Source organism: Loa loa (genome assembly GCF_000183805.2).
Source record: "Loa loa unplaced genomic scaffold supercont3.119, whole genome shotgun sequence".
Classification (NCBI taxonomy): Eukaryota; Metazoa; Nematoda; class Chromadorea; order Rhabditida; family Onchocercidae; genus Loa; species Loa loa.
Window position 1 is genome coordinate 53062 of NW_018108299.1, and position 12576 is coordinate 65637.

Below are 12576 nucleotides of genomic sequence, written 5' to 3' on the forward strand. Positions count from 1 at the left end.
ATATATATATATATATATATATATATATATATATATATATATATATATATATATATATATATATATATATATATATATATATATGTACACGATGATTATGTTCCACAATACTTTGTGAGGAAATCATATACTTGAAACTTACTTCTGCATAAGTAAATTGTCACCTTGTCTCTGGAACGTATCGTGTGGTTTACATTGCACCACGATTATCACATCACCTGGTTCAACTCCTGGCTATAAAAATATCGAAACTAGACACAATAGATTTTTCAAAATCTTTGCCTCCAAAGTCTAGGTTTGAATGCTAGGTTTAAATGATAATCAGAATTATTTTACAAATTTCTACACTTTCAGTAACAGAGAATGCAGAACCTCTTGATCGCCTTCACCCCTAAAGCAGATCTTCTGTCCATCATGCATTCCTCTCTGAATAACCACTTCCAGCATCTTTTTTTCAGTTACAGTTTTCTCGCCTCTACATGTTTTGCATTTATCTTTTTCCGGTATTTTCGTTCCTGCAATCGATTTTATCCATGAAAAGTTTAAATAATATCGCTGGTTCAAAAGTCCCATGACCCACATATATTCTCGAAGCAGGCTGCCCCTAATGTATCCCTGAAACATCAGTCTGAACCAAACTTCTCTCATCTGACAACAAAAATGTTTGCTCAATTCTTGAGCATTTCAAAATCTTGACAAAGTATACTACAATGTCATGAAATCGAAATTTCCTTGGAGTATTCATAGATTTTCACTCCAACTGAGTTTTAAACCTGAAAAAGAAACATGTAAGTAAGTCAGCTTAGTATGCTGTCTTACAGGTCCCAAACCTGTTCCGTTGCAATCTGGGCACTGTATTTGCATTTGCTGAATCAAACCAGAACCAAGTTTCCTTATGACGCTCTTGACACCAGCTCCACGACATTCTTGACAGTTGTACGATACTCCTTCCTTACCACCACGACTACAAAAGGATTAAGGAGATTGGGAATCTTTAAAAAACATGTTAGGAACAGCTAATTCAAAAGCACTTCACAGATTCGAACCATAGAATTTAACTAAAATAAAACGATGTTATTTACTGCTAAGATTCTCAAGACAGATTCATTTTAAAGATGATTGGGCACTTGTAAAGCAACTTCGAAAGATATCAGCTCCAAAGCTAAGCATTAAGAACCAAATTAAAAACAAAAAAATCTCATTTTGATGAGAGTCGAAACTTCGATCTTTGATCCTTAACAGAGATATATCTGTATTACGTTTACTCATTATTTTGTAGCACTTATCTCATAATAATACGATACCATGTAACAACTATTTTAAACCTCTTCGATAGACAATGCTGTGTAGAAGTTATTAGGTGAATATTTCAGTTGATTAAAAAGGCAAAATCGTATCAGGTATTTCTCCGAAGATAAAATACCATCAAAAAGTTTCGCCAAGACACTACTACAAATATCATGTTTTTGTAATACTACGAGAACACAATAAGCATTCTAACAGATACCTATGCCCAGAAAAACTCAATAAGGTTGTCTGGGAACCCCTTCCTTCCAGAAATTAAGTCAAAATCTGTCTGTAAGTCTGTAAGCATTTTTTCAAGCCAATGATGATCCTAAATGCCATTCGACGATTTTTTGACTGGTGAAGCGAAAAATCTGCCTCAAAAAAGTCTCTGGGGAAAGATTTTCAGCAATATAAAAATACAGCCTGAGATATTAACGTAATTTGCTTGCACTCATACAAATGGAAAAAGGTGCATTAGAAATGCACAACAAACAAACCCGAAACTTCCTGAAGTAAAATCTTGATACATCTTTAACTCACCCATGACAAGCGCTGCAAATCACTCGTTTTGACAACTGCAGTTTGGACTTCTTGCCACTATAGAGATCTTCGAGAGATACTTTTAGTGGATGGGCCATGTCCTGACCACGCATTTTTCTTCGTCGTCCACCACCACCACCGAAAAATGACGAAAGCGGACCACCACCAAATAGAGTTGAAAAAAGATCTTCAGCACCGGAAACGCCTCCTACAACGACAATCAATAAACTATATTTAAGCTCATACAAAACACATCTTTCACCTACCGCTATCACCTTCTTTGATACCGTCGAGACCTCTAACGTCATAAATTTCTCTTCGCTCTGGATTACTTAGCACTTCATAAGCAAATGATATTTCCTTGAACTTGTCGCCATCAGACGGATTCTTATCGGGATGGTGTTCTTTTGCCAAATGACGATAGGACTAAAAAACCAAATCAAACTACTAATAGCGCACAAATAAAGCTTTCGTGGGTTAACTGTCGATAAATCTTGTCAAAATGTAAAAACGTCACTTTACTTCGCTAAAATTAAGGATCACCTCCATTGGCTCATCCCATTTTTTAAAAATCCTTCTATTGAAGAGAAAAGCTACCTTTTTAATTTCATCCATTGTAGCATTCGGTTTCACATTCAGAATATCATATAGCGTTGTGTCCACTGGACCATTCATACGACCGCCACCGTTCATTCGATGAAAAACATTGTTGTCTACTTCTCTCAAATCAATGCTTTTATGGAGTAATTAAAGAACATTCCGAAACAACGATTGAATCCCACTCTAATTACAAATCCACTATTTAACTGTGCAATCGATCTGCGGAACAGCCACTGAAGCTGAACTGTTATAAATGAGTCAAAGTATGACGTGGCACTAAGTACTGATGTCATCTCATCCCAATATCAAAGTAATTTTCGTTCAATCTAATTATATTTGGCTGGAACCAACAAACAAGGAGAGAAATAGAAAACGAAAAGAACGAATGCCTCATTTGAGTACAGGTGAAAAGTGTAAAGGTTTGATGAAGGTTGTGCGGAGAATGACTGGCTATAAGATGGATGATGACGGAGCATTGGTACACGTTTTAGTTAGGTGGTCTTTGAGAGTACTTCTAATTGGAACAGGTCAAGCTAAAACTATTTTCTTGACTTGAACGATACTGGGCTGTAATGGAATATCGTCGGATCGACTCACCCCCTTTCCGTCAGCACCACAATACTCCCTCCTACACTTCTCTTCATCGAAAGTTCTAGTACCAGCGCTGTCTCACTCTTGTCAATTACGGTAGTGCGTCGCTATGAGTCATATGGCATTTATTGCAGCTCAGAGTTTTAAATTAACCTCCATAATGTGTAGTTAGGTGAGAAAATCGTGAGATCAGTGTAAGTTAATTTCTAACTACGCATTCATGGCATTGATCAGTGTGTTCATTTGTCAATAAGTTATGTAAGAGTGATCCTGGAATTCGGACATATGGTCCAAGCGCGTTTATAAGACGAAGAGAGTACTAAGCTTGTCAGACAGATCCACGTCAAAGATAAGCCGAAAGGACGATATGTTGGTCAGATATGTTGATCAATGGTGAGAGAAGATATGTTGCTGAGCTATAAAGGCACTATTCAATGTATTCATCGGATTAGAGTTGCTTAGTCATGATTAAGTTATGCGGTACAGAGTTGAAAACAGTTGAAATTGGTTCATTTAAATAGACAGTTATGGTTATGATTGGCAGTTTTTCGGTGCAGTTTTATTCCGGTATTGTCATCCATTCTCTTCACGATTATTCCGAGCAAAATGAACAAGTTTTTGGGTAACTTCCGTCCACTCTCTGCTCAAGCAGTCATCGCCACTGTAAGCTGTTGGAGTGTGCACTGCAACACATCTCCTATCCATATCTTTTCTAAATGTTTCAAACCGATTCTACTGAAGAAAGATAAGATAATGAAGATTGTTGCTCAGACGTATTCGAAAAGAGGTTGAGGAATATGAATCATTTCAATTGGTCAAGTCTGTGATGGAAACGGAGATTAAACCGTCAGTTTTTACTGTAATCCCGGAACCGTAAAGCCTTTCAGTTATTCATCTCACTTCTACAGACCAGTGCCTCATTAAAAACTAACCATGAATTTTGTTGCTGCACAGGGCAGCCTTTATTTTTGTTTGAAATTTTGAAAACAATTTTCTTCCATTGTTATAAGTTTGTTGCAGAGGGTGAGAGAAGCTGTTATCTTGATAGGCATGAACTCGGAAATCATCGTCGCAATAAGATTGCCCCCTGGGAGCATAATTAATAAACAAAGCTTGTCCTTCACTGGACATGTACATATATTCGCCTTGAGTAATCGTTTATAGTTAAACGATCTGCAGTTATATGTGATCAAGTGTTTTTTCTATTACTGTTTTTTATACATCGTCTAACAATAAAGAGAATTAATGTCAGGCTTGACAGTAAAGGCATGTTAGGTCTTCGCAGTGATTTTTCATCTAAGATTTATAACTCCCTATTATTACTCAGTATGGTTCATTTTTGCATACCGGCATATTTTGTTTCGATGGTTTTACCATTTACCTGTATTTCTCGTGTTACTTTCATATTGGGATTTGTCTGAATCTTTTGCTTCAGTTAATCACCAGTTCATAGCACGCATTACTTGATTCAATTCAAATTATAATCCTTTAAAATTTAGCACCAATTCGAAATTCGAAACAATATTTTACTCAGAATCACCTGAAGTTTGACTAGCCGACGTGGCACTTAACTGTTTCGTACCACTTTTAAACGAAATACCAGGCTATTGTAAATAGTAGTTTTCAAACAGTTCATCTGAATAAAAACACTTTTAGAATATTAATTGAAAACGTTTTTTGATTTTCGATAAAAAGAAAAGCCCCCATAATGTAAATGACACAACGCTGTCGGCCTTGTAGCAGCTGTTGGGAAGAACCACTTCCTTCCATTGCAATGCAGCGAACTAGTTGGAAAGTTTTAGAATTCATAATTATGTGAAATCAAATTCGTTAATATAGCGGTGATCTGCCGTTCCTGTTGAAATGAAAGAGAGTTCGGGATGCACACGGATAATGTATGTATGAACGGAGCATGAATGTTTATTAGATAGCCGGAAGATGCACGCTGAACGTATGAAAACCAAGCACAGCCTGCATTAAAATGGGTGTGAAAGCCTCAACTTTTCCTCCTATAATAAAAGTCGTGAATATAATGCATTGATTACACAATGATATGGTATAACATTGCAGAATAAGCTCGATCCTCATGGTCCTCTTTGCATTACGGTAGTTAAAAGTGAAGTCGAAAAAGAAGTCCCATTTTTATTTTCTTGTGATATAATTGTAGCTTAATTACATTAAGTGCAAATAGCTGCTGTTGAAAAATACCAACTGGTGGAATATCTGGTGATCGATTGCCTTAGAAGGCATAAGGTTCAGTTCTGATTTTCTTTAACTATACGATGTTAGTGTTAGAAACACATCTACTTATGGTGTATAACTTGGAAAAATTTTCAGAATGAACTACAAACTTTCTAAGCCTTGAAAAAGCGAAAAGAAGGAACGCGTTTTAGTGTATCTTCATCTTTCATAAGTTAAAACTCAAAAAAAATATACAAAAAAAAGTTAAAACTCAAAAAAAATATCAAAAAAAAGTACTTCGGATGTCTTACTAGCTGTAAAATTAATCTGCTTCCATTCAATCTCAAAATAGACAGTCTGGCGAACTTACAAAAAATGTCTATGATTAAAATAGCCCACCGAATAATAATCATCAGTTAAATGTGGTAAGTTCTGAAACTATGAATATTTATTCAAATTATTTTCAGATACAGCTAAACATAAAAAGCTATTTTATCGGAGTGTGGATACTTTTACGCTGATGACTTATCTATCCTTGATGAGCGCTTTACTGATATGCGGATTACTCAACTGAGTTCTTGAGCTGTATAGTATGAAGTTGTTTAGGGGAGTTACCCGTATCATCAGCAGAAACACTGAGTAACCGAACAGCAGTGTGTATTTCTCAACTAGTTTCTGTCCGTCCTTCATCTTGCAGTAAAAAAAGCACCCGGACTGTAGAGACTATGAAATTTCCTGTAGCAAATTGCTTACTAAGATTTTATAGCACATCAAATGTAGAGTCCTACCTCATTTAATTTTGATCATAAAATAAAGTGAAGCGATGCTACAACGGAGATAATGATTGCAAAAGACGTCGAGGCAGCATTGCACAAATCTCGATCATCGCAGCAGCAGAATATTGTTTTGCTACCGAATAAGTTTCGTTCGATGCATTTGTTTCTGTTAAGCTGAAAAGCAAGCCTTTCTTAACTAATCGAGAAAATGGAGCTATTTGCAAATCATATGCAACTCAAACATGTCAAAGATTATTTTGCGCTTCATCTCGACAACTTTTCTAGTATCCTGGTTAACCCATCATTTTTTGTCCTCGACCATCCGAATTTTCAAACGTTAACGCAAAAAGAATAAAAGGCAAATTGCAAAATTTTCGTAGACGGAGAATGGAAAGCTTTCTAATTTTTACTGCTATTTGGGTTAAGCAACCAGTGATTATTTATTTTGAAACTCCTAGTATTGTAAGGATATATCAAATACAATCGTCTTTTATACCGATTAAGCTTTTATCTGACATGGTGAAGAAGACTAAGACTAACATAACAGCGCACAGTGGAGCATCCAGCCTTTTTAACTGTACTTAATAAATTGACATCAGCCATAGCACGATAGCAAGAATCGGATTGTTTACTGCATACTTCTTTGGTTGTACCAACTGTTTGGCCACGAATGATGGAGAAACCCGTGTAGCATTCAAGTGAATTGACCACATTCCACAATAGTGATGTATGTAATAGCAAAAGGATTAGTATTATTAGCATTGCGCAGAGTGTTCAAACAAATAGTTGCGCGTTTTCAGTAATTCCTGAAAAAGTTTTTTTGTTCCCATGTGATGTGATCAAGCAACACTGAAGCCTTTTTGTGTGCAGAAGGTTGTGATCTTAGATCGCTTGATCTGGCACAGCAACTTGAACCTTCCATTATTCATTCATACTTGATGGAAAGAGCAAATATTTCACAAAATTTGACTAATATTGAAAGGTTCTGGGGACGAAAGAATATCAGTAAATAATTTTGTAAAGACCTGGTCGAGAAACTGAAAGTTATTGAGCGTGAGATGATGGAATAAAGCAATCGATATAGTGAGGAGGAACAGGTGAAGAAACAGATGAGCAGAATTTTAGATTGTTTTCTAATTGTCAACAACATATAGCTTCTATATGTTGTTTACAATTAGAAAACAATCTAAAATTTCAGCAAATTTGAGTAAAAAACGGATAATTGATGAACAGTGAAACGGTAGGGTTTGCTGTTCATTTGAAGAAATTTTCCAAGACAATTCTTTGCGTGATTAAGAACAATACTTTTATTGCACATTTTGTTCTAAATAATTTATGAAAGAATACTGCTTCAGCTACTTATACATCTATGAATTCACAGAATCTTAAAAAGGAAGATAATTAAGACAAACAACTGTATCATGATGAATACTCTCATTTCTATACAGGAACTGTTGTGAACAACTCGTGAAAATTGTCAGCTGCGATATCTGGCCGCCCAGGACTTTGGCTTGCTCTTTAAATTAACTCAAATAAAAATCAGATATGATAAAGGGCAAGAAATGTTTAGTAATGGGTTAGTTGGATCGGATAACATTACGCACGCGTGTGTGTATATGGATTAGTATAAATGATATTTACATGGTTATCTTTCAAGTAAGGCATTGTTTCGTATGGAGAAACTTACCACGGTGCAACTTTTGTTGTTAAAAAAACGCAAGATCTAGTATTACTTCAAGCCGGGATTCTAATATCTCCCAGATTTCTTCTCGACATAATCTGAGGATTAGGGAAGCATTGGTTGTTTAGAAATGGAGAAAAGAAGATCAACAGGCAGACAAAACAGGAAAAAGAAGGGAGCTATTAATTCGTATTACTTATACGGAAATCTATCAAATGTTTCGGAGCAGGGCTTTGCTTAAGCTCCAAATCTGAGATAAGATCTAAAAAACAATAAGTTATTTTTCCTCGCTTGTTTCTGCACATTCCCTTATCCGTCTTTCGCTTGTTACCTTCACTATCAATATATTAAAATTATTTTTTTAAAGGGAATTCGCCTGATAATTTCAGCTCAGTGCAATGCCGTTTAGAGAAATAAGACGAAAGTATATAATTTTCTATTGCATAAGTCTGCAAAATGTGCAACTCATGAATTGTTCACAACAGTATGAAACACTTAAGATGGGCAAAAGTAAACGTGAAATTAGTTATCAAAGAGTTATCAATAAACGATCGGTTTTCATCTTCCCCACTCCACTGCTGCTCTTCATAATCATTTTTTTTGTTGCAGGTTTTTGTTAAAATTTAAATATCAATTAAATTTATTAGCTATGTTCTTTTGTTCTTTTTATTCTATTCTTCTTGTACAAGTATAATGCTCTTAGATCCCTTTAATAGTTTTTGCTAAATTAAAAAAAAAAAGTACCAAAGTAATCGCGCTAAACGAAACATAAATGTTAAAGAGGGGTGAAGAGATGATTGCTGACACGAAATGCATGTATGCATGTACTTGTAACCATGTGCAGGCATCCCAGACTAAATTTTTCGAGAAAGTATTCGTTAAAGGGAATCGTACCAATGCACATGCACATACATACACACACACACACACATCCCCACACATATACAATTTCTCAATAAATACAAGTTTTGCGTTATAAATCACCGGAACACCCGACCCTATCGAAGTCACTTGTCCACAAACCGGTATAATTCAGCCCCATTGACACGATACTTCAACTGATGATGCTATCTGTTAACAAGTTTCTTCTTAGTAGAACCAGCCAACATAAATGTGGATTAGGTTTGCTTCAGAGTCGAAAGATATTTCTGCAACACTTTATTTCAGAGCAGTAGTGATGCAAAGGTCAAGATAAGGTCAAGTTTTCATACTCCTGAACATCTGTTTAAAAGAGCTTTTCTGTTTCACACCAGGATCAGCAACGTTTAATGAATTGGTAATCAAGATGTCTTGAATGATTACGCAATTAATCAATAACAGTCGATAACAAAATTTGTTACAACTGTATTCAGCAGCTCTAATGTAAAACGAAGTATTAGAATGAAATTTATTCGTATTGTTGTTGCTTAGTTTTTTTACCTCCAATGGTATTATTTCTATCAAAAGTATTATTTCTATCGTGTTGATCATTAACCATTCAACATGGATGATTTACTTAATATTTGACCCTGGAATGACCTTGTAATTTCAGCTGTTTTTGAGGATTATATTTGAACAACATAGAATCTTGTTACCTTATGTAAATATACAAAAATTAAAATTACTGGCAAGTATTTTTGAGAATGTGTTTTGGAATGCAGCTAATATTTGGTATAATTTTCATTCATTTCAAAAAAGCTGAAAATACATAAATCAGTGTAATGTTTGTCTTCCGTGATCAAGACGTGTGAGAGCTTTAATTTAGGATGCATATCGTGCAGCATGGTACTTTGCTACACTCAATACTTTGATAAATACATATTTGCATATGAATAAAAACAAATAGGAAATATGTGCACGGTTGGCAGAGATGTTGTCTTTCAAGGGCTCGGTAAAGAAAACTGAAGTAGATTTAAAGTCCAGTTTTGTTTTTTAAGACTTGAAAAATGTAAGCAATATAGCTCTGTCAAAGCATAGGATTACTTCTATTTCAGCACTTAAAAAATGTTTGGCAAGAAAACAAAAGTCATGGTACATTTAATAAATTGGACTATTTGAAGACAGTTTTTGGAAAATTAAGGTCCTTATAACTTATATGAAGCCCTGATAAGTTAGTTGAGTAATAGTCACCAATAGAATCGTTTACTTTTAGCAGTATTTTCCTATGGTATCACTTTGAAGCTCAGCTTGAGAATACCATCATTAAAATGGCTCTCATTGCGCCTCTAACAAAAGCGCACCAGTACCGACAACCGCTCCTGCATATGAAAACGAAATGCATTAATAATATCACGTAGTAAAACTATAACTACTTTCTGGTACTTTACATGTGCGTCCACATTTGTCAAAGGTTTAGCATTGTCAAATCGAACAAGGCTTATGTAAATAAAACTAATTAATCGGTTAGGGGAGCGGAACAGATGATTGTAAGTAGCTAATGAAGATAATTCTGTAATACCGTCATAAAATACCTGAGGATTATATCATCTTGTTTATGAAATGCAACAGAAACTGCCCTCTACTCCCAATGTTTCGGGATCTATTTCAACTTTCGGTGACCGCTAATTAATAAGTCATACTATTGAATGTGAGTGGTATCACCACCATCTCTTTGAGCTATTTGTTTTTATGCACAAAGTGAAGAACTATGATGCGCTACAGGGGGTACAGTTAGCTTCGGTATATATCGCTTAGCAGAAACGGCGCGAATTGACACTGCAGAAGCATCTGCAATCTGTTCCAAAGATGACAATGGAAATATATGTTTTGACATATCATCAAGGCGATAGTACCGCCAATGAATGGATTATAGTGATATCCATACCTCCTCCTTGATATTACCGACCCAAATTTTTTCATTTTCAAATCTAATTGTTTAAATAATCCGACAAAATTATCTGATTAAAAATTTTGCATATTTGCTTGTCTACAATTTCTATTTTGGCTATTTCTCAGTTCTAAAAAAAAAAACTAAGTTCATAGGTTGTAAAATTGTCCCACAAGTTAACTTTTAATTAACATAAGTTTTCTCTGTTTGTGACAAATTTCTACATTCTTTGAAAATAGCTGATTCCTTGACTGATAAATAACGAATGATTATTAGGAGGCTTGCTTTTAGTAGGAGCAGACAAATATCGAAATGTTAGTGAACTCAGGAAGCTTATCAAAATTTGACAAATTTCTGACAAGCTGACAATCCTTCCAGTCGGTTATTCTCCAGATTGTCTCTCGATTATGAGGAATTACTGTAAACAAAATGATATCTTCGTCGGCAGTGAAAACGACGTCTCTATGCTCATCAAATTTGCTGCTAGTCTCGGAGTCAATCTTCGGATACAATCTTGAAGGTCATTCACATTAGACGGCCGACCCTTGGGATTGTTACAAAAAATTTCCGTATGTCTTCAAAATTTCTAAATTCCTTACCTTTTGAAAGATTTCCGAATTTAGAAGTCGAGAAATGTATTCAGTGATTTGATTCATGTCTGATGGGAAATTTTTTGTATAATTCGTTTTAGTCTTTTCCGGATATGTTGTAGGGAATGTACTTTTAAGAGTTTTTAAAGCAGAAAAAAAAGGCTTTTGTCATATTTATATGAACATCATTTCAGAAGTGCATGAAGTCCATACATTTATGAAATGCATTAGGAAATTCCCTTATTGCCGTGAACTATACTGTTGACCTGTTTTTGGTTGACCTATCGCAACGGTTAAACGGTTTGCGCAAATAGTAATGAGAGTGATGGTGATAATCATGAAGTCAGATAACCAATGATAGGTAAATTTTGAATGACCGAGTCAGCGCTTGCATATAGTTCGAGAAACACCGAATGCATGAACAATCTGGGCGATCACCTAATAGTAAATTCATTCAGGACTGTGATAGTTAAATAAATTATTGTTGATGATGCTTTTTCACTTCCCTACTTGTCGAAAAATTTTCAGCTTGAATAGCAAATATTTCAACAATATTCAACAAGCTCTCTTCCAGCAACAATCATGATGAGAAGAGAAGAAGCAGCCTGATGCTTCCTTCCATTAGCGCCCAACGAAGCACCACTCAAGTGCCTTTTTCTGCTCCTTGTTCGAAACAGACAATAAGCATTTCCTCAGTTAATATAGCAAGTATTTATTAGATTTAACTGTTCATAGAAAAAAGAAAACAGAATTCCACTCCATTTCATTACCATCCTTAATGTTAGTAGATCCGTTACTCTGGTTTGCTTGTTCTTTTGTTCAAAAACTGTTTCATTTTCTGGTCATTTATGACCGTTTCTGGTTTCTATTCAAGATTGAATTTCATTATTGTATTGCACAACACCATAGATTTCATGATAAATCCCATAAAAATGAAAATGTTTGAGAAGGATATCTCATACTTTTTGCTAGAAATGGCTAAGAAATTGGTGGATGAGGAATGGACGAATTGATTGGGTAGGGTTACGTAACGTTACGTCTGGAGGCCGTAGGGGTCAACACCTGCGACAACCCGCAACAACCATCTGCACACTTTTTCGTAGGATTACTGTAGCTAATATTATAAAGCAAACAATACCGAATATTAGCCAAGAAATAACGTATTGCTTTCTTTGTTCGTACATCTTCAATGTGAGTTTTACTAGCAGATCTCAACGATGCACAAATGCTGACTCTCTGCTGAAATTCAACAATAATCTCCCATAGCTACACAAATTTCATGGATTTATTGATTTCAACAGAATAAAATGATAAAAAAAAAGAATATTAATAATATTCTGAAACATTTATTTGATAAATCTGTTCCTATCTCGCTTTCTCCGCTTCAAATTCTGTGAGTTATTGTGAGGTTGTAATAAATGAAGCATGTTTATACAACTTTTTGCTGCATAAATATTGTTTAATTACCAAAAAATTATGAGATGCAAGAACCGGATATTAGGCTAAGGATCGTGTATGACTTAT

At 35.1% G+C, this 12576-nt stretch overlaps 3 protein-coding genes across 3 annotated transcripts in view; all 3 read right to left on the reverse strand.

Annotated features, from left to right (window-relative positions):
• LOAG_17723 (hypothetical protein) overlaps nucleotides 1-2554 on the reverse strand; it is a 4702-nt gene extending 2148 nt beyond the window's left edge. The window contains exons 1-6 of the mRNA XM_020450385.1: nucleotides 2425-2554; nucleotides 2094-2253; nucleotides 1828-2035; nucleotides 831-964; nucleotides 373-515; nucleotides 143-234 (exon numbers count right to left, since the gene is read on the reverse strand). Coding sequence (XP_020305941.1) covers nucleotides 143-234; nucleotides 373-515; nucleotides 831-964; nucleotides 1828-2035; nucleotides 2094-2253; nucleotides 2425-2520 — 833 coding nt within the window. The 5' untranslated portion in view covers nucleotides 2521-2554. The remainder of the gene's footprint in view (nucleotides 1-142; nucleotides 235-372; nucleotides 516-830; nucleotides 965-1827; nucleotides 2036-2093; nucleotides 2254-2424) is intronic.
• Nucleotides 2555-3591: 1037 nt separating this feature from the next.
• LOAG_08464 (hypothetical protein) lies at nucleotides 3592-4155 on the reverse strand (the record flags this gene model as incomplete). The annotated part of the gene is made up of 2 exons (XM_003143996.1): nucleotides 3592-3701; nucleotides 3951-4155. 2 exons carry the CDS (start codon nucleotides 4153-4155, stop codon nucleotides 3592-3594), a joined length of 315 nt encoding a protein of 104 aa, XP_003144044.1.
• A 1870-nt stretch (nucleotides 4156-6025) lies between these two features.
• Nucleotides 6026-6688, reverse strand: LOAG_08465 (hypothetical protein; the record flags this gene model as incomplete). Its single annotated transcript, XM_003143997.1, has 2 exons — nucleotides 6026-6149; nucleotides 6615-6688. The coding sequence occupies 2 exons, from the start codon at nucleotides 6686-6688 to the stop codon at nucleotides 6026-6028; spliced, it is 198 nt and encodes a 65-aa protein (XP_003144045.1).
• Between the last annotated feature and the right edge of the window lie 5888 nt (nucleotides 6689-12576).